The 20,538-nt window shown below is 48.6% G+C and overlaps 1 protein-coding gene across 1 annotated transcript; it reads right to left on the minus strand.

Moving 5' to 3' along the window:
- Positions 1 to 4,822: 4,822 nt before the first annotated feature.
- Positions 4,823 to 12,630, minus strand: LOC149358390 (prolyl 4-hydroxylase subunit alpha-1-like). Its single transcript, XM_089567543.1, has 2 exons — positions 11,312 to 12,630; positions 4,823 to 5,119 (listed from the first exon to the last, which is right to left on the minus strand). The coding sequence occupies exons 1-2, from the start codon at positions 12,628 to 12,630 to the stop codon at positions 4,897 to 4,899; spliced, it is 1,542 nt and encodes a 513-aa protein (XP_089423669.1). The 3' UTR covers positions 4,823 to 4,896.
- Positions 12,631 to 20,538: the final 7,908 nt, after the last annotated feature.

The following is a 20,538-nucleotide window of genomic DNA, read 5'->3' on the forward strand; positions in this document are numbered from 1 at the left end:
GAAGGAAAAAGAAAGGAAGAAAGAAATAACGGAAGAGGTAGCGTCTTTACGTCATTGAACGAACGTCTTTTCTGGCTTTGTACCCAGGGAAAGAAACTCTGCAGCTGCTTCAGGCCAAATTAACGAGCATCTTGCTCGAACCGTTAATCTTAAGAGGAGCCCAAGAAGGAAGCGAAAAAGTTCTGTTTTTCTTGTTCTGTCTTTTGTATTTCAAAATTTCTTTTCCTTGCAGAATTTCGCGAAAGTAGGAGCCGAACAAACGCAAAACGCGGCAAACTTCTCACGCTCTCTTAACCCGTAAAACAGATTAAGTGATTACTCGGGCGGTGGGTGCAAGAATGCTCTCCTACTTCAGGACGGCGCCAGGTGGCGCCTTTGCAAAGAACATGTCAGTTCCAGAAGGTCGCTATGAGGCTAACAAGAAAAAAAAAAAAAAAAAAATAAAAAGTGGTAGGGTTTTAACGTAGTTAAGCCGAGTAGACGTGCGAATGCATATGTTTAGACTGGTTGGTTCACGGTTTAGTTTTGATGGACCGTCGGCACGTCTGGCGGCGATATTAGACTCACGTTAAACTCTGATTCATGATAAGATGATCGGATGTGTTCGCACCGCAGATGGAATTTGATGTAGACGACGACGTGCAGTGCACAGCGCGAGAGTGTGTTGCAGTTCAAACCGAAGCGTGATCGGCTTCTGCGATAGCATAGTGCTCTCGCCCAGTGGCCAGCGAAGCGGATCTGTTCTCGCTGCCGCTTTTTCGAAATCCAGTCGTAGCAGTATTTATTTGATTGCTGCACCCTCAATGTCAGGGACGCCACAAGATTCTTGGTTGGGTTCGACACCGTGAAGTGGTGCTTTCGCACCAAAAACAAATTCCCGGAGTCGTTTGTGGAGTTGTTTGTGGATTAGCCTTGCAAGCCCTGATCGAAGTGAACTGCTAAGCGCCGACAGACAGGCGGACGGACGGACGGACGGACGGACGGACGGACGGACGGACGGACGGACGGACCGACAGACAGACAGACAGACAGACAGACAGACAGACAGACAGACAGACAGACAGACAGACAGACAGACAGACAGACAGACAGACAGACAGACAGACAGACAGACAGACAGACAGACAGACAGACAGACAGACAGACAGACAGACAGACAGACAGACAGACAGACAGACAGACAGACAGACAGACAGACAGACAGACAGACGGACGGACAGACAGACAGACAGACAGACAGACAGACAGACAGACAGACAGACAGACAGACAGACAGACAGACAGACAGACAGACAGACAGACAGACAGACAGACAGACAGACAGACAGACAGACAGACAGACAGACAGACAGACAGACAGACAGACAGACAGACAGACAGACAGACAGACAGACAGACAGACAGACAGACAGACAGACAGACAGACAGACAGACAGACAGACAGACAGACAGACAGACAGACAGACAGACAGACAGACAGACAGACAGACAGACAGACAGACAGACAGGCGGTCGGGGCTTACAAACGCACTGTCGACGAATACTACACGAAGCAAAAATTGGACAGCTGATTTGCCACCGCCGCACTCATCCTTATCGATCCGTGAAGCTCGCATTCTTCGCCGAATACAGTTTAATCTCCTACATACACCAGCCAAACTTTACGTATACCGGCACACTTCCACACCTCAGTGCCCAAACTGTCCACACACACATATTCAGACATAGAACATTGCCTTACACAGTGCCACGCAGCCTTCCAGTCCCCCCCCCTCCCCCCCCCCCCCCCCCCGATCTGAAACTGCAACGCGCTCGTCACCTTGGCCCAGGACCTATTGAACGCTTAACAGAAAGGCTGTTTTAATAAAAGTGTCACACCACCACCACAACCGGTGGAGAACAGAGGAGCAATCATGTGTTTGCAAGCGTCCACTGAACGCACAGTCGTGTATAGAGTAGGCCTCGAACGGTATCCGTCTAGTCCATCATGAAGTTTGGATAGAGAATGGGAAGTAGTACACAGACAAATATGATAGCCTCGTAGAACGCATGGGGAGCTTTCTACGGGAGGTTCCTCAAGGAAGGCTAATCTGTTGCAAGGATTAGGCCGTGGGCTTCTTCGAATGAGTATCCAAGCGTCCCCCGTTCAGGTTCTCTGCTGTCTAATAGGTGAAATGCTTTATAAAATAATACGTAATTTGTCTCCGAAGAATCCGCGTTCCTTCGAACGCTTCACACATTTCAGAATGTTTTTATCTAATCAATAAAACATCTAGCGTGTCCTGTACGAGAGCGAAGAAGACGAAGGGAAACATTGGATGAAGAAGAAGAAGAAAGCATATCGATTCCTAGCCAATCCCCCGCCGTGGGTATGTGCCATTAAGCCTGAGGACATCATCATCATCATCCTGAGAGGTTAGTCAGACCGGAAAGCGCCACCTTCCATGCGAAAGCTGCGGGCTGAGATTCCGGAAGTAGGAAGCCCCTAACCCAACGTAGGCAGCGTTCAGCATTCGTTCAGCCACGAGAAATTTGAATTTGCCGCAGGCGAAAAAGCGCTCGAGTCTTCAAGGATGCCTGGCCTGGGTCAGATAGAATAGCTCGGGATCGTTTATTCTTATTTTTGGCATCCCCGTCGTTGAAAGGTCTGCGAACCCTGGGGGCAGAGAGTTATGTATTCGCGGCTCAGTAGCTGAAACGAGTTCGAAGCCGAAGCCAAACTCCTTTTCCGAACTCCAAAAACGTGAACTCTCTGTCCAGCAACAGCGTTAGGGAAAAAGAAATGAAAAACAGAGTACTCTGCCCTTCTTCACATGAGCCGTAAAATATAAGCGCCGCTTCCTGAATCCAGCATCGGGCCTAAGCGCTGCGGGCAACTCTCTTGTTTATATTGAATTTCCCCACATAATTCCAAGACAAGCGCAAAATGTTTTTTTTTTGTTAACACCTTTCGAGCAATTATTTTTTTTTATTTTATACCCATAAGCAGATTATTCGCCTGAGATCAACCTGCATTTCCGGTGAGCAATGGTTTCACAGCGCATGCAAATAAAATCACAATAACTGGTTCCCACAAGGCTGCATCAGGCGGAATATGCCTGGGCGCATTTGCTGTGTGCTGTAACCCGCTGTGTGCTGTAACCCCAGTGTTAGCCCATGCTGCCGCCGCGTGCTTAAACTAATGGCTTATTTTCTTCTTTTTGGCATTGCAAGGGAATTTTTATGTCACTGTAGGTATTAACTTGAGATATGTTTTCTTTTTTTGCTGTTCGCTCGCACCGAACCTCTCAGCGCCATAAACTGTGGCGGTGTTAATGATGCCCATGCATGGCCTCCGAGATTTGAAGATGCGGCAGAGATTAGGTAGGTTCAGTAAACCCTGCCTTGATGTCCTATCTCGGAGGCCGTATCTGTCGATAGCAGCTGTCGCCATTCTCAGGTACTGAGGTGTGGCACTAAGTTTATTGATGCTTGTAGTCAATAACAGAAGGTAATTTTTCTATACGTATAACTTGTCGGTCATAAAGTTAATGTATGGACTTTCTGATTTGAGAGTCAGTTTTGTTGTTTTTTTAAACAGCTAGAGCTGTAGGTCTCTAAATTATAGCACCGCACTGCATCGTCATCGCTAGCGCTGCGTTGATTTGGATATTAACACAGGCAGAGGATATTCACAAAAATATTCGATTGATATTCGATTCGGTTGTATCACCATTTGATTCGGTTGTATCACCATTCGATTCGGTTGTATCACCATTCGATTCGTATTTGGTGAGGTTTTACCCACATTATTCGTATTAGATTCGACTTAGAAAAAGTAGTATTCGTGCACCCCTACAAATGATCCCTTCAAAAGCTTCATGCTTTAACGCTTCCGCTGAATGGACGCCTGAATATGCAAGACTGAAGATATTTGACTGCATGACACAACGCCTTCATTAAGCAAAACAGAGAATTGGACAGCGCAGAGTACAGACAATTGGCTCGATCGAGGTTCTGTGAACTTAGTTGGCCTATATTGTATATCTTAACATGTAATTATGTTTAAGAATAGCCTCGAAAAGAGCTTTTAAGAAGCGACAAGAAGGCCTAAGCCCTGCCAGTATCCTTCCTGCGCATGCCATACCCATGCAGCCAGATTTTTATTATTTGTTGTTGAAAATTAACACTCGTGGGCAAAAAAAAATTATGCTGCTCTCAAAACCAATTTTCTGGGCTAGACTCCATCGCTGTACTGCGGCTTATGAAAAGCTTTTCAGCTAGAATGCACGCCTCGGCTTATGTTCCTGCATGTTTATTTTATAGGTTAAGTTACGTTGTGACAGGTCACAAGAGAAACACCCCTTTAAGCTTGGTGGCACATTCGATTACGACGCTAGATAGAAACAAGTAACAGCGGTTGGGTTTCGTAGATGATGGTATAAAATAAAGCTCCAAGTCGCCACGGCAATTCTTTTCGCGATAGCAGTGAAATAGAAAATGGCCGTACGAGCCGTATCTCTAATCTCTCACATGTTGCTTTCGCGGGGGCTCCGAATTCATTCCACCCACTTGGGGTGTCTTAACGCTCACCGGAATCGCAGGTTCATCTCAGAGGAGCTCTGTGCGAAGCGTGGAAATATTGGAAGAACGTCTGTATAGGCCTGACCAAACCGTTATTGACTGAATATACCACACGCCGATGGTTGAACACAAACAAAGCTGCTTCATTTATTTTTGTTCTTTCTTTCTTGGGGAGGGGGACTCTGCCTCAGCGAATGTTTGGAAAGGGAACGAGGGGAGAGAAAAACAAACAAACAGATTCACAACAAACATCCCCAGTGTTGTTTTCCTCTGAAAGGGAGCCTATTCGGTCACACCGTTGCTTCATAGGAGGCCGCCTTCGGAGTTGCGACGTCAGGAGGAGACGCCCAGGTGCCCGGATCGAGGCTGCGGGGAGTCCAGGAGCAGCGGTTTGTAGCACGAATCGCCGGAGTAGTTGGCTACGGTGGGTGTGCCGACGCAAGGGAAGCGCTGGTCCTCCAGCATGATGCGCTTGTAGAAGATTGTCACACTGCCGCCTTTGCACTCGAACGGGATGGGCTCGCGGTCACGCTGCCCGTCGCTCATGACGTGGTAGCTGGAGGGCAAAAAAACAATTAAAGGCATTAAAAATAAAAAAAAAATGACAGAGGCTTAGCTTGGTTAAGCCCGGAAGGTTGCGAAAGCAAATTACGAGCAACTACAGTGACGACAGTAGTGAAAGGCGAAAGCCTGAGTGCTGCACGCAACGCCGCAATTAGCTTAAAGTGCTATTGAGGTGTCCAGTAAACCAGAGTTGGTAAGGCGCCTTTCCTTTCCTCCAAATCAACGCAGTCTACAACGCTGTTTATGTCAGAGCGCATCAATGAAGGCCGGAATTAGCTTAAAGTATTATTGAGGTGTCCACTAAACCACAGAGTTGGTAAGGCACCTTTCCTTTCCCCGAAATCAATGCAGTCTACAACGCTATGTCAGAGCGCCTCAATGAACGTCACAACAGAGGTCAAGCTAAAGGTGAAACGTGGAACCGCCGGGACGACGCTGAAGGCTCAAAACCTAGCGCAGTATTGCTTTCGCAATAAAACGTGAAGCCGATGCACCTCTGGGCATCCCGTGAGTAAAAATAAATTGGTAAATTGGTTTTTGAGGAAAGGAAATGGCGCAGTAATTGTCTCACATATCTCGGCGGACACCTGAACCGCGCCGTAAGGGAAGGGAAGAAGGTAGGAGGAGTGAAAGAAGAAAGAGAGAAAGAGGTGCCGTAGTGGAGGTCTCCGGATTAATTTCGACCACCTGGGGATCTTTAACGTGCACTGACATCGCACAGCACACGGGCGCCTATCCCGTGAGACCCAGCAACGTGTGTGGTATCTTACACAATAGTTCAAGCCCCGCCGCGGTGGCTCAGTGGTTACGGCGCTCGGCTGCTGAACCGAAAGACGCGGGTTCGATCCCAGCTGCGGCGGCCGAATTTCGATGAAGGCGAAAATCTAGAGGACCGTGTGCTGTGCGATGTCAGTGCACGTTAAAGAACCTCAGGTGGTCGTAATTTCTGGAGCACTTCACTACGGCGTCCCTCATAGCCTGAGTTGCTTTGAGACTTTAAACCCCAATAAACCAAACCAAACCGAAATAGTTCAAGAAAAGATTGACAGCTTTTCTCTTTGAGTGTTATATGAATGCACAAACACGCCGCTCTGAACGGACTGTAAACACACACACAAAAAAATTACCGACGATTACGTTACTTCCTAATGCGAAATTTGAGCGCAGCAAATAAGCTGTTTCACCTTTTCGATAGATTGAGGCAAAGAAATCGAGCAACACATGTATGCGCTATCACAGAATGTTTTTTTTTATTTTTCACACGTATTCCTTTAACAAAGACTCCACTAACAGTTCTTGACAGTCATGAAGGAAGCTTTGTGGTCGGAGAAATAGACTGATATATGTTCGACTTGGTACACCAATGCTTGATTCTCAAAGACGAGATCTATACAAGTGCCTCGCGAGGTTGTCACAGCCGTGGGACGCGTTACGAGCGAGAGGAACGGGATGTTCTCCCGCATAAGTGTTAGGAAATTGCTGTTTGTCTTTATGTCAACATTAAAGTCCCCCACTACTAACATCGGTGTGGATCGATGGACGGTTAATGCGAGTTGCAGGAAGTGCACGACGTCTTTCGTGAGTGCGGTAGGGGCGAAGTAGGCAGCTACTACCAGCAAGCCGTTGGGCAACTTTGCGGCGCACAGTTCGCCAACTTCATGTGACGTGCCAAACAACGCCGCCGATGCCGACACAAACAAAAATTAGGAGTCACTTTGGCGACTAAAGTGGTGCAAGGCGAAAGCCTTAGTACAGCATTCTGTCACGAATGTGGTTGTGAATGATGAATCAAGTGCTGCCAGCGAATGATGATGATGATGAAAACTTTATTTATAACAAGGGAGTTTTGGACACGTCGGTCCTTGGGCCCCCGCACGGCCCCACTGCACTCAAACGTTCATGTCCCGGAGGCTCATGACGCTGGCAGCCCGGCCGGTGGCGATGGCTTGCTTGGCCGGGTCCTCGGAGCGCAGTAGGGTCTCCCAAGCCTCCCATGAGGTAAGGTGCTCCAGGCCCCGCGGGGGAGGATCCGCCGGGCAGAGGAAAAGAATATGGTCGAGGGTGGCTTTGGGGTGGTGGCAGAGGGTACAGGAAGGGTTCATGTGGACTGGGTGATATCGCGAGCGTATATAAGGGGAGGGCAAAGTGCCTGTTTGGAGCCGCCTCCAAAGTGTCTGATGGTAATTGTCGAGGGAAGGATGAGGTGGGGGGTAGAGCCGACGCTCGGCTTTGTAGGCCTGCGTCATTTCACTGAATGAGTGCATGCGCTCCCGCGAGAACCCCAGGTCGGAGGCCGCCGGTGCCCGGTTGAGAGAAGCGCGTCCATTGGCTGTCTGCGTGTGTTACTGATGTGTGGTTAACATGTTAAGCTTCGCCTGTAAGAGTGGAACGCGACAGCGTCTTGCAACGCTGCCAGGGAGTCCACAGAACGCCATCGCCAATTCGGCTGTACGCCTTGCTGGACGGTAAATTTATTTTTTGAGGAAAGGAAATGTATCTCTCTCTCGCATATCTGGGTGGACACCTGCACCTCGCCGTAAGGGAAAGGGGGAAGATGGGAGTGAACGAAGACGCCGTATTAGCTAGACGCGCCTTTGTTCATTCCAAACCATTCAGCTGGCATTACGGAGTGGCTAGCGTGCTCGTATCGCACTCCGGAGACCCTGGTTCGATTCCCCAACTCGACCAATTTCGTTCTCGGTTTTATTGATTTATGCGGTCTAACTAGAAAGGTTAATTAGGCTATTTCATATTTATATTATTGTATTTCTATCCATCGTGTTCTGTCATTAACCTGTCAATTGTTGGAACTGTCTAGGATGTTCGACACAACGTATATGAAACGAGCAACGTCTTACTGAGTGGGGAAATAGAGTATCTGTCCTCGCTTCGGCGAGCGCGGCTTCGGCCGCTTATCCCATTTTTTTCAGCAGCGTCCGCTCCGGCGGACGCAGTTGTTGCTGCGACGCGCGTCTTTTCTCTCCTTTTTCTCTTTCCTCTGATCTCTTAACTCTCCTCTATCTGCACGATGGCAGCGGTGGTGGCTTGGCTGGAGCCAGTAGCAGGCCCGTGCAATTTCCTTTTCATCCTTCTCTCAGTCACAACGACGACAACAACAACAACTGAGTGGGGAAGTGCGTGGTGGTGGAGGGAACGCAGCTTCGTACTTATCTGTTTTTTTTTTCAGCAGCGTCTCCTTCCGCGGACGCTGTTGTCGCTGCGGCGCGCGTCTTTCTTTTCTTCTGACCTCTTCATTCTGCTCTATATTAATTAGGCTAATTGATTAATTAAGCAATTAACTAAACTCAGTCCAACTTAGTTGCAGCATCACTATACGATCCCTTTGATTGGTTGCATGGTTACTAGCCAAAGTACAATTGGCCCCATTTGAAATTCGCGCACTGTGACGTCACGAGCATTTCGACCAATTGAAAAGCGTGACATTGGGGGCGGAGCTGGTTACGAGGCCGACGACGACGCGAAACCCAGGAACGGACGCCAAAGAGCTGCGCTCTAAAAAGTCGACAGAACGGCGAAACGTCTTCACATAGTATGTAGCTACCGAAAAGTTGATCTCGTGCCTCTATTTCTCCAGTCTCCTTGACTCATGAGAAAGACTGCCTGTACATACTTTTACACGACCGAAGAAAAATATTAGGACATTTATTTTTTATAATGAATTTGAGTATAGATTTTCCTTACATTTCATTTTCTTGCCTTTTTCTAGTCATGCATCACGTTGCCGTAAAGAATATAAACTCTTTACTGGCAGTGAGTGCCATGGCCTACTTCATTCGCTACTTCATTGCGTTGTATCCGACATGGATATGGAAAGCAGCTACTCTGCGTCTGCAATCTGAACAGCAGCAAGGATATTAAATACCCCGAGTACACATTCCAGCAGAAAGAAACTATACATATACTGCGGTGCACATTATGAAGGATTAAAGCAAATGACCGATATCTCGGTAACCCGAAGTAACCTGTCCATTTTAGCGTCTTAACGAAAAGACACATCATTTCGTCTAGGCTAGCCGTAGTAGGCACGTCACCACTGTGCTACCTGCACAAGAGCACACTTCGTTGAGTTGGCATGGCTAGACACTGAGTAAAAATTGGCAGGGGCTTAACTCTGCTATGCCAAGATATACGTAGCGTGAGGTGAGGGCGAGGTGTCCACATCTCGGTCGACACCTGAACCAGAGGGAAGGCGCATAACTGCCCTCTTGGAACAGTGGACACCTCAACCATGCTTTAAGATAGGTGGCGGTAGTGACAGGCGTGCGCTGCATGCGTTGGCACTGACAACGTTGTGACAGAAACACGGCGCTGAAGCCATATTCCGTCGGCGTTCGTTGTGTTCATTGGCATTGGAATTGACAACGTTTTATACTCCGATCCTTTTAAGGAAAGGAAGTGCGCGTAATGGCTCCCTGGGTCAGTGGACGCCTGAATCAACACCACCTAGACGAACGTCTAGGTGGTGTTGCCTGAATCATGCTTATAGGTACGTGGGGTGATGAGAGAGAGAGAGATGTGAGCTGCAGTGATTGACAAGGTTGTGCCAGAAACGCGGCGCTGAAGCCATAGGCCGTCGGCGTTCATTGGGTTCATTGGCGTTGGCTTCGTCAACGTTTTACACTCCGATCATTTTAAGGAAAGGAAGGCGAGCGCGCGCGGCGAGGCACGCCAGCTGTGCGTAGTGACGTCACTTGCTCCTCGCGCATGCGCAGCACGCCTCTCCAGGTGCCACGCGAGACTGCTCAACCTCGGCCAGTGTAGCTCATGGTACAAAACAGCGCAAGAAAATTAGACACGAAAGGAACCAGTTACGACCAGTGCTAAATAAACAATATCTCACTTCGTACTCGCCTCGATTAATCGCTTATATAGTGCTGTATATGAAAGGAATCGTGCGCTGGCTATATACCTGACTTTCGCAATGTTCAAGAAGTGCTTTTGACAATGCGAGTGTGCCTTCATGAACTCCCCTTGCATTCTCGAGCAAAAATGCTTGTCAGTAAAACCTAAACTAATGCACGCCCCATCATTGTACGGCAGCTCGCTCGTCGTTGTATCGCCTACTTTTAGTTTTGTTACATAATCTAGTTAATTGCGCACTAGCCTAAACGAAGACTAAATGTACATGGGTAAAGCATATGTAATGCGGATGCGTGATAACCAATGGAGTAACGCACTGGATTCAACGAGAAGACAAGTGTAGCAAGGAGCAGCAGAAAGTCAAGTGGGCGGATGAGATTAGGATGTTTGCAGGGATAAGGTGGCCATAGCTGGCACAGGAGGGGGCTACTTAGAGCAACATCGGACAGGCCTTCGTCCTGAAATCGGCGTAATTCCGCTGCCGCTGATGAAACAATCAGGTTGGACTTGTTTCTAGTAGAGAATTAGATTTTCTACTACCTGTGTCATGCAGTCCTCCTGTGTAGTACACCTCTCTCGTCGCCAATAAATGACCTTAGTCGTCGGTTATTCGTTCCACGGCACCAAGTCATTTCCGGTTCTTTCTTTAACTTGCCTGTGGTTAATACTAAACTCTTGAACCCTTCTATTAATATCTTACGAACACTTTTCTATAAGCTCGTATCATTACGTTTATGGCCACTTCGTCTTCTGCACAACCACAACACAATCCGAATTCGCCAGAGTATTGCTCTTATCAAGTACGGGCGCGCCATACTCGGATATCTGGCGTAGCGCTATGACGGCTGTGTTGCGATGGCAATGCAGCAGAAAATTATAGATGATCAATTCGATTAATGCGGCGGAGTAAGCATCAGAATTAGTGTTCTTCCTCAGATGGCGCAACCGGTGCCGCTGACGGGTTCAGACCATGCCGGAGGGTGACGAGATTCTGGCAGTAAGTCACCATGCGACAAGCCGTACCCCCGCTGAGGTCTCCCCTACCTGCCACCTGCCACCTGTCGCCCCCCTCCTTCTCTCCGTCTTCTTTCTTCCTCACCTCTAAAGTGGAGAGGGCAATTTCTCTCTTTTCACTTTGCCACCTGCCAACCATGGCTTCAGACGGACGGACGGAAAGAATTTTCAGCCATTGAAGTTCTAATGCTATCCAATTTAAAACACAGAAGAATGCATAAAATCGCTCATCAGTGTGCTAGTTACTCTTAAATTCATTAACTCTCTACCATCATGCGAGGTAGCTTACCGCAACAACGACATGCCTGCCTTCAGCTTGACTTCCGGAAAGAGAGACTTGTCCAGTCCGCCAAGAGTTCCTGGAGCGGTGAACAGCCACCACGTTGCGAACGGCTTCGAATGAAGGTTGTTACCGGGGTTGAGCCACGTGCTCTCGTGGCAGTACGAGACCAGCTGTTTCCAGGGTATCTTGGAATTAAGGACTTTCAAGTCCGAGATCTCCTCAATCCTTCGGGACAACTCGAGAAGAACGCGACTCGCAGGCTGGTTCACCACCGGGCCGTCAGCCGCTTCCACTTCCTTCAAGATAGAGACCTCCTTGCTCGACAGCACATTGAGGAAAGAAATCGTGGTCGGTTCACGCACCACTTGCTCCTGGTACAGTTTTCCTTCGTACGTCTTGGCCATCGCTACTTCCACCTGGGTACAAGCTCGTCTAGTCTTCGCGGGATGCGTGAGCTTCTTGAACAGCGCCATTTCCAGAAGCGTTGCAGGCGAGGCGTAGCAATGACCTGGACCACCTTCCTGATAGAATTCCAAGTTGAGGAATGCCCTCATGTTACCAGGGTCCTCCTCAATCAGCTCGTTGTTAGTCTTGTCGGCCATGGGATAGTCTCCCAGCAAGAAGTAAGCGTACGCCAGGTGCTCCTTGATGACGGGAACTTCCACCGTGTCGTCGTGAGCTCGGTCGAGCGCCTCCAGCATCCACTCTTTGGCGGCCTGGCCGTCCTCTGCCTCAGTGGCCGCTGCCCCCAGGTGGAAACAATCTCTGGCCGTCATCTGGAAGTTGTAGAGGGAGGAATCCGGATCGACAGCTTGGCCATCGGCTATCTCCTTGGCAGAGTAGCCTCCTGTTCTCTGAAACTCGAGCACGGCACGGGCCGCCTTGAAGACGTCCTTCCTCGTCGGGAACTTGTAGCGCCTGGACCTCTTCCCTCCCGGTCGCATGGCTAGAAGCAGCTTGGAGTTGGTGTCGTCCTTGGCTTCCTCGAGGACTTCAATGTAGTCCTTGGCGAGCCGTTTGATGAGCAGGAACGCGTTCATGGGGAGGCCTAAGTACTCTTCCGGGTCGACGCCATCGTAGGAGCGCTGTGCCACTTCCAGTTTGTCGAGGCGACGTCGGATCGAGTCGAGTCGATTGCGTTCGGCGTCGATGTAACGTAGGAACCAGCGGCTCACCTCTTGGTACGACCGGGTGAAGTAAGGGTCCTTCCGCCGCGAGCTCACGTAGTTTGGTGGGATGTAGGCCCGGCAAGGCTGCACTTTGAGAAGGAAGATCACGATCCAGAGTGCCACTACTGCCGCAGTGTGGACTAGGTTCATCGCCATAGTTCGTCTCGGACCACGGTGCCTCGGAATTAGCGTTTCTATCCAGGCGCAGAGAAAGAACGAGAAAGCACGCTTCTCCTTTTTCTTCTTCTGGGGCTCGCGCAGTGGCCGCCACGCGCTACTGCGATTGGTACACGTGGCGGCTTTCATTTGTCTCGGTCCAAAATTGTTAGAGTGAACTCTGGAGCGTTTTGACGGCGGGGTGAAGTGGAAAAACCCGGATTACCAAAGAATGTGGGACAAAAGAAAAATTGAGTTTATGAAGGGCTGATCATGTGGTTAAACAGAATTCGCTAAAATTGACTAGAAATATTACGCCAAATGAGCAAATGTAGGTAGTGACTTAAGAGAAAATTTTTTTTGAACGAATTAAGAGTCTCGGTAAGAGGTAGGAATGCAAAAAAAAAGGGGGAGCAGATAAAGGAACAAAAAAAAATTTGAACAAAAACTGTTAAAGAAGGACTGTAAAATCAATAGCAGCGCATGCGGCAAAAAGAAAAAGAGGAAGAGAGAATAAATTTTTTACAGAGAAAGATGAAGAATTCGTTGCCAACTAAGAAAAAGAAGATAAACGACTGCCAGAGTCAACGCATAAGTAAGGAAAGAAGAAGGAGGAATATTCCAAGCTATTTTTAACAAGGTCTCTCGGTCAGTCGATTTGGATATTCTATTTTTACGCGTCGTTTTCAGAACCCTGTATACGTTTTATGTTATTGCATTTCATGATTTTCTTTATTCTGTTCTAATAAATGTACTTTTATGTTTCACTTCATTTCATTTTTCTCCACAGCATGGTTGTTTTTGCTTTCTGTTATTTTTTTGTTAAATTATAAAGAGCGATTTTATATCTCTGTGGCTTGTTTCCTTGGTTATACGCGGAGTATCGCTGTAATCAAAAGGGCAACAAGGCTTCTGGTGTTTATAATTTTAAATCCGCGTATATAGAAAAACTACGCATGTGAAAGCTATACAAGTCGAACTAGTACAGTCATGAAAAGAGGTAAATAAATACACGTCACAGAAGTTGCATCATTCCGAGTTCAGTTGTTTTCGCTGCGAGCTGGAAAATTACATCTTTCAATAGTCACACTGCGCCAAACGAGAAAATGTGTTTAATGTTTAATAGGGTTGTGGCATCACAATTTGAACTGTGGAATGAAAATTATCAAAACATCAGTAAAATTATGACTATGTGGTCGTAACAGGACCTAAAAGTGAATATGGCACATGAGGATGTGAAGTAAATTAATTACGTCTGAAACGAAAATTGAAGTAATTAGTTTGGAATGCAATCTATGATCCTTGTGGGGAAGGGGGGGAGTCAGACGCACTGCCCCTCCTTCATTGTCACCCGATCGTTCGACTTGGTTAAAGGAGACCTTGTTCTTTTTGTGTTGTCTAGTATGCCTACCGATGCAAGCTTATGAGTGCGCTTAAATACAGGCTCTAATTAGGATGGAAAGTAGCAAATAACTATTAACGCTTTCACTTCATATCCTTAAAGCGAAATACCGTGAGTTTTTAACCCCAAGTAGAACCGGAAGTCACAGCTTTCAGCTGTTTTCCGGGTTCGTAAGATTTTTTGGGGTCTACGTGTGTACTATCTATGGCACAGACGTCTCTGTACTACATCGTTGAAAAGTACTAAACCCGTGTCTTCACCAACTACTCATATTCAAAGAAAGAGTTCCTCCTGGTGGTTTCTAGGTGTCTTCTACAGTGCACATTCTTCCCCAGTGTCTTCAGAGGGGGACGTCCTACACATCGGCGCAGCTTCACAGTAAATAAGCAGCTGTAATATGTCTTGCGCCGAACTGCTGTGATGGGTTACATCGACAGACTCTAAAGTATCTCTGCAACACCTCCCAAACCTGTTCAGGAAAACTAATACTGAGCCAATTGTCTTCCCATTGCATATCTACATCACTTGACAAACGTCGCAGGCTGCAGTATTTGATTCGCAAAGGATACCAGCACACTGACATTTTGGGAAGCGAAAAGGCGGCCGAAGCGGCGCGCAAAGGTCTACAGCACCGGAACATTAGGAGGATTTTCCGAAGAAAATCAGACGCATTCCAAATGGCAGAAACTAAGCTTGTGAGGAAAGGGATCTGCTCTGGTGGAGCTTGCGGACACATCATTATGCCTTTGTTCATTCGACTGACGCACATCTATGCTCTAGACTTATGCGCAGACTTCCTTACCATCTGGATTATGTCCCCCATCGTCGCCAACTGAAGCCGCGCTTACAAGGAGCCTTTGATGCCGTTTAGGTGATGTTACAGTCTACACTGACACAACCGTGGCTCAGTTGAAACAGTGCAGCTCATTATGCTGGAATAAACAGCTTACGAACACAAGCGAACATATTATGCAGTCTAGTACACAAGTGTCACTAACATTGAACTAAGCTTTAGTTCTCCCAGCCTGCACTGCGCAGCAACGGTATGAACCGAACTTTTATATCTCTGTTTGGAAGACACTGAACTAATTGACAAGCCTTAAAACCTTCTATGCGCTTGATATTTGTCTGCCGTGCATTGAAATCTTGGTCTACCCATCTGCCGTACTTTGGACTTGACTGATTGATTCCTACGTTACCGTTTGATGTATTTTAATCCCAATTCAATGACATAATTGGTCCTTTTAACCCCTTTTACTTCACTGTTTTCTACACTCTCCTCTTTCCTACTTTCTCTCCCAAAATCCTTCCCCTATGAAGAGTGTGCTCGAAACACAAATACGCTTAACATATAGAGAGGAGGAGAGTTAACTCCCTTTCTACTCCTTCCTGCTTAGAGTGTAGGAGGCCACCGCTGTTTGAACGTTGGCTATATTCCCTGTCTCTTATTAAAAAGCCACTCCATCTGCCTCGCATATGAGGATTGAGTTTGTGTTAACTGGAGCTATGTGCGTTTTAAAGAACTAAGGCATAGGAGCTGGAAATGAAGACTTATCGCAAAGCGGAATGACGCAGAAGGAGCTGGTATTTCTGCTAGAGCACAGAAACTAAGCATTGCGCCTGGGATGAAGTTTTTTTTTTTTTTTTTTGCGGAGACGGTGGCGTTACAAAGCTGGGGAGACGAAGAAGGAACGAAAGAACTGCGAACACAAGCAGATTTGTTTCCTCCTTAGTCTGATACGACCTGCGGTACGTTCATCTCCTGCACGCATACAATAACGATCTACATCCTCTGCGCGACAGGATCCCTGCTGCGAAGATGAGCTTGGGTCAACCACCACCATCATCATCATCAACCTGATCACGCCCTCTGCAGGGCAAATGCCTTTCCCATGTCTCTCCAATGAACGAAACTTCATCTCTTCCGCCCGCGTAACTTTCTGCCGCCCCCTGCTACACTTGCCTACTCTTGGAATCTACTCCCTTACTCATCGGACCATCGGTTATCTTGCCTTTGCATTACATGCCCTGCCCAAGCCAATTTCTTCTTGACTTCGATTAAGATATGATTAATCTGCGTTTGTTCCCTCATACACTCTGCCCACTTCCTGTCATTTGGGTGCAATGCCGACTCAATCACGTATCACCCACGGGCGGACCAAATATGATCGCTTCCTGTATGCAACTTCCTTCCTTAAGCCATGCGCATCCACCCACAACGTGCTTTGTTATGTTTCCGGCCAACAGGTTTATTATTCATCATTGTGCGCAAGCAACAGAACGTGGGAGGCTAATTGGGGTTATTAATGTGGGGAAGCCACCATAGGGGCGAAGGTGCTCATGAGTCGACACCTTGCCTCGGGCGACCAGCCCGGGTCATGACGCAGTCACAGAAGAAAGGTAAAAAATGCACGGAAGTTATCCATAAGGTCAACCGTCAACGCAACCTTCGCTACTGGACTAGGGCTTGCGCGGCGGGAAGAGCGACACAGCGCTGCATTTTATGTTCAAAGCTGCGCTCTGTTCACATCAACACACTACTCTCTGTTAAGCGTCCTGTCCGCATGCGGTGAATGCGACGTAAAAAAATTCAGGAAGAGGGGGGGGGGGGGGGGGGGGGGGGCACTATGTTGACTTAAAGTGTGGTGAGGCGAAAGCCTTAAGCGCGGTGTTGCTGCTTGTGTCACTGATGTGTGGTTAAGATGTTAACTTAGCTTCGCCTCTAAGAGTCGAACGCTACAGCGTCTTGCAACACTGCCGGGGAGTCCACTTAACGCCATCGCCCGTTCGGCTTTACGCCTTGCTAGTCCGGAAATTGGTCTTTGAGGAAAGGAAATGTAGCTGTCTCGCACATCTCGGTGGACAGCTGAACGTCGCCGTAACGGGAAGGGAGGAAAATGTGAGTGAACGAAGGGACTGTATTCACTAGACGCGCCTTTCTTCATTCCAAACCATCGAGCTGGCATGGCGGAGTGGTTAACATGCTCGTCTCGCACTCCGCAGACACCATTTTCGGGTTTCGCCCACACAGATCTGCATAGGATGTCCTGCTACAACTCAATCGGGCTGTCCTCGACCCCGTCGAATGCCCTCACAATGACAAGGTCGTTCTCGCCTTGGATTTGAAGGGAGCATTCGGCAATGTTATCCACGGGATCATTCTCACCCACCTCTCTCAAACTAACTGCGGCAGAAACGCCTTTCAATACATTCGGCAATTTTTGACAGACAGACAATCTTACATTCGAATCCACGATAAGGAACATGATCCTTTTCATTTAGGAACCAGGGGTACACCACAGGGCGCTGTGCACTCTCCCCTTTTATTCAATCTGGCTATGATGCACCTACCGGCCCAGCTGGGCGCTGCCGCCGCTGTACAGCATGCGCTGTACGCCGATGAAATCACCCTGTTGGCCACACTGGGTTGCCTTGGAGACATTGAGGCCAACCTGCAGGAGGTAGCGACCATAGTGGACCGTTATGCTCGCCGCTGCGGCCTCCAATGCTCCACCCAAAAGTCTGAATTTGTGCACATACGCCCCTCACCAAAGTGCACAGCCAAAATTTCATTGTCTCTTGAGACAGGTCCAATCCCTGAAAAAATCGAAGTCCGGGTACTGGGGCTCTTTATACATCAAGACAGACGGTCAGAAACAACATTGGCCAAACTCCGTCAGGTGGGGGACCAGGTGGGCCGCTTAGTCCGCCGGGTTTCTAACAAGCGCGGGGGGTTACGATGTAAGGACGCCTTGCGGCTGGCGCATGCATTTGTAACCAGTCGAATTCTATATTCGACTCCATACCTCCACCTGCGCAAGCAAGACGAGGATTCACTCGAAGTCATCCTCCGCAAAATTATTAAACGGGCTCTGGACCTCCCCGTGAACACCTCCAACAAGCGCCTCCTGGGGCTGGGCATGGTGAACACATTTCGGGAGCTCCGGGAAGCCCACCTGACCAACCAATACACACGTCTCTCGAAGGCATCGTCAGGTCGCCGCCTCCTTGCCCGACTACACATCCAACCCACCACTCTCATGGAAGAGCGCGTACGTATTCCATCCCAGTGGAGATGCGCCCTCCACGTGCGCCCCCTTTCCGCGAACATGAACCGTGAGGACCATAATTGTCGGCGCCTGGCGCGGGCAGAAGCCCTGGCCCGCCACTATGGATCGAAACCCGGCGTATTCTACGTGGATGCCTCCGGCCCCCACCATGGGGGATGGTTCACGGCCGCAGTCGTCCACGAATCCAAAACAGTGAACGGCCTTACTTTCCGAGCCCGTGACATAACACACGCGGAGGAGGTCGCCATTGCATTGCCTGCATCTGATCCGACTTCAAAAACAATTATTTCCGACTCGCGAGGGGCATGTCGGAACGTCGAGCAGGGCTAGGTACCGTATCTAGACTACCGCATTCTCCAAAACAGCGTCTATACCGGGGACCCCGCTCACCGGCGTATCGTTTGGGCTCCTGCTCACATGGGCCTTGAGGGAAATGAGGCAGCTGACGCCGCCGCCCGCGCGCTCTCTCACCGGACATTCCCCTCCGACCCCGACAATCAGGAACTCGATTTCACTCCAGCTTACACGTTTAAAGACATTTCTTTACTTCATCAATCTGGCCATAGTCTTTATCCCCGCCCGTGCAAAGGTCTCTCAAAGGCGGAGGAGCGGCTTCTGCTTCGCCTATATACAAATAGTTTGCTGTGCCCGGCAGCTCTCAAACACTTCGACCCTTCTTTCTCTGGCAGCTGTCCACACTGTGCGGAGAAGTCTTCGGACATCTACCACATGGTGTGGGCCTGCCCCTCCGGCCCTGCTATCTCCCTTCACCCCAACCCAAACCGGGAGGACTGGGAGGCGACCCTGCTCGGCTGCTCTGACCTGCAGGCCCAACAGGCCCTGGTCGCGCGAGCCCGGGCAGCGGCCGACGCCACTGGGGTCCCGAACTAGGGACCTCCACCTAGTACTTGTGAGGGCTGGCCCCCTCTGGGTCAGCTCATACCTCACCTCCCGAAGTTTATCTGTAAATAAATGTTTTCCACCACCACCAGACCGGGGTTCGAATCCCGAGCTCGAGCAATTTCCTACTAGGTTTTATTTATTTACCTGAACTGACTAGAAAGGTCAATTACGCTAATTGGTTAATGAAGCAGTTAACTAAACTCACTCCCACTTACTTGAAGCATCACTATAAGATTCTTTTAATTGATTGCATGGCTACCAGCCAAAGTACAATTGGCCCCCTTTGAAATTCGCGCACTTTGACGTCACGACCATTTGGACCAATTGAAAAGCGTGACATTTCTGGCGACAACTCCTGCTTACAACGATGTGGCATTAAAGGCTTCCGCCTTAAAAACAAAAGCTGAGATGTTCAAGGCATAATCATTGCTGCATTACAGCAAGCGTTGTGAATTTACCAAGGCCCGAAAGGCGCACCTATTCCTAAGTTGCGTAACGAAAGGCTGGTTGGTTTGGTTGGTTTATGGGGTTTAACGTCCCAAAGCGACTTAGGCTATGAGAGACGCCGTAGAGGAGGGCTCCGGAAATTTCGACCACCTGGGGTTCTTTATCGTGCACTGACATCGCACAGTACACGGGCCTCTAGAATTTCTCCTCCAAAGAAATTCAACCGCCGCGGCCGGGATCGAACCCGCGTCTTTCGGGTCAGCAGCCGAGCACCATAACCACTGAGCCACCGCGGCGGCCAACATATAATAGAATTGAGGCTTCGTATATGAAAGTATTCTCTTCCTTCGAAGTCCGTCGTACCCATAGAGCAGGTGCGAGTTTATCAATTTCTAAATGGTCGGGTAGCTTTTGGATGCCTGTCACGATATGTCCATTTTCCCGCACTAAAAAAATAGAGAGGGGGGGGGGGGGGGGGGGGCAAATCCAGGAGAAGAGGGTGCGCCAAACCGCTGCAGCGCCATCATGATACGGCCATGATTGGCCCCACAAATGTGGCCAGGCCTTCTTTTTTTCTGTTTTTAACAGATTGTAAGTACGTAAAGAGAGACGAAATCAATGCTTCTTGCTCTAACAGGCTTGAAATCGGTTCAAATCGGTTCAAATACAGGGCGTTTCATCTAAGACTTTACACAATTTTTTAAAATATGCCTTTTGAGTTAGAAGAGCCCTTTATTTCGGCAGTGTATTGTCATCGGTGTAATACATCAGAATGCAGGTAAGACGCGCAAGCTAGCAGGCAAATTAACCAATATTGAATACTTAACATTTGAGCTCCTACTGTTAGGCTCGTTAATTACCGAGAGGCGTATAGCCCACTGTAACTAATATCCATATCAGCTTTTAGAATTTATTAAACGTGGCTGCCGTCGACGCTGTGGCTCAACAAATTTTGGCTATTTTGATGAGTTTCATGCACTGGAAATGTTGCTTTGCCTGCAGGCTTCTCGAAAGCACATGTATTTTGGCGCGATGTAGCCAAAATTTTCTGGGCCAGAGCGCTGACGGTATCCACATTTTCGAAAT

The sequence above is a fragment of the Amblyomma mixtum genome, chromosome 2, assembly GCF_055824585.1.
Source record: "Amblyomma mixtum isolate Tamu chromosome 2, ASM5582458v1, whole genome shotgun sequence".
NCBI lineage: Eukaryota > Metazoa > Arthropoda > Arachnida > Ixodida > Ixodidae > Amblyomma > Amblyomma mixtum.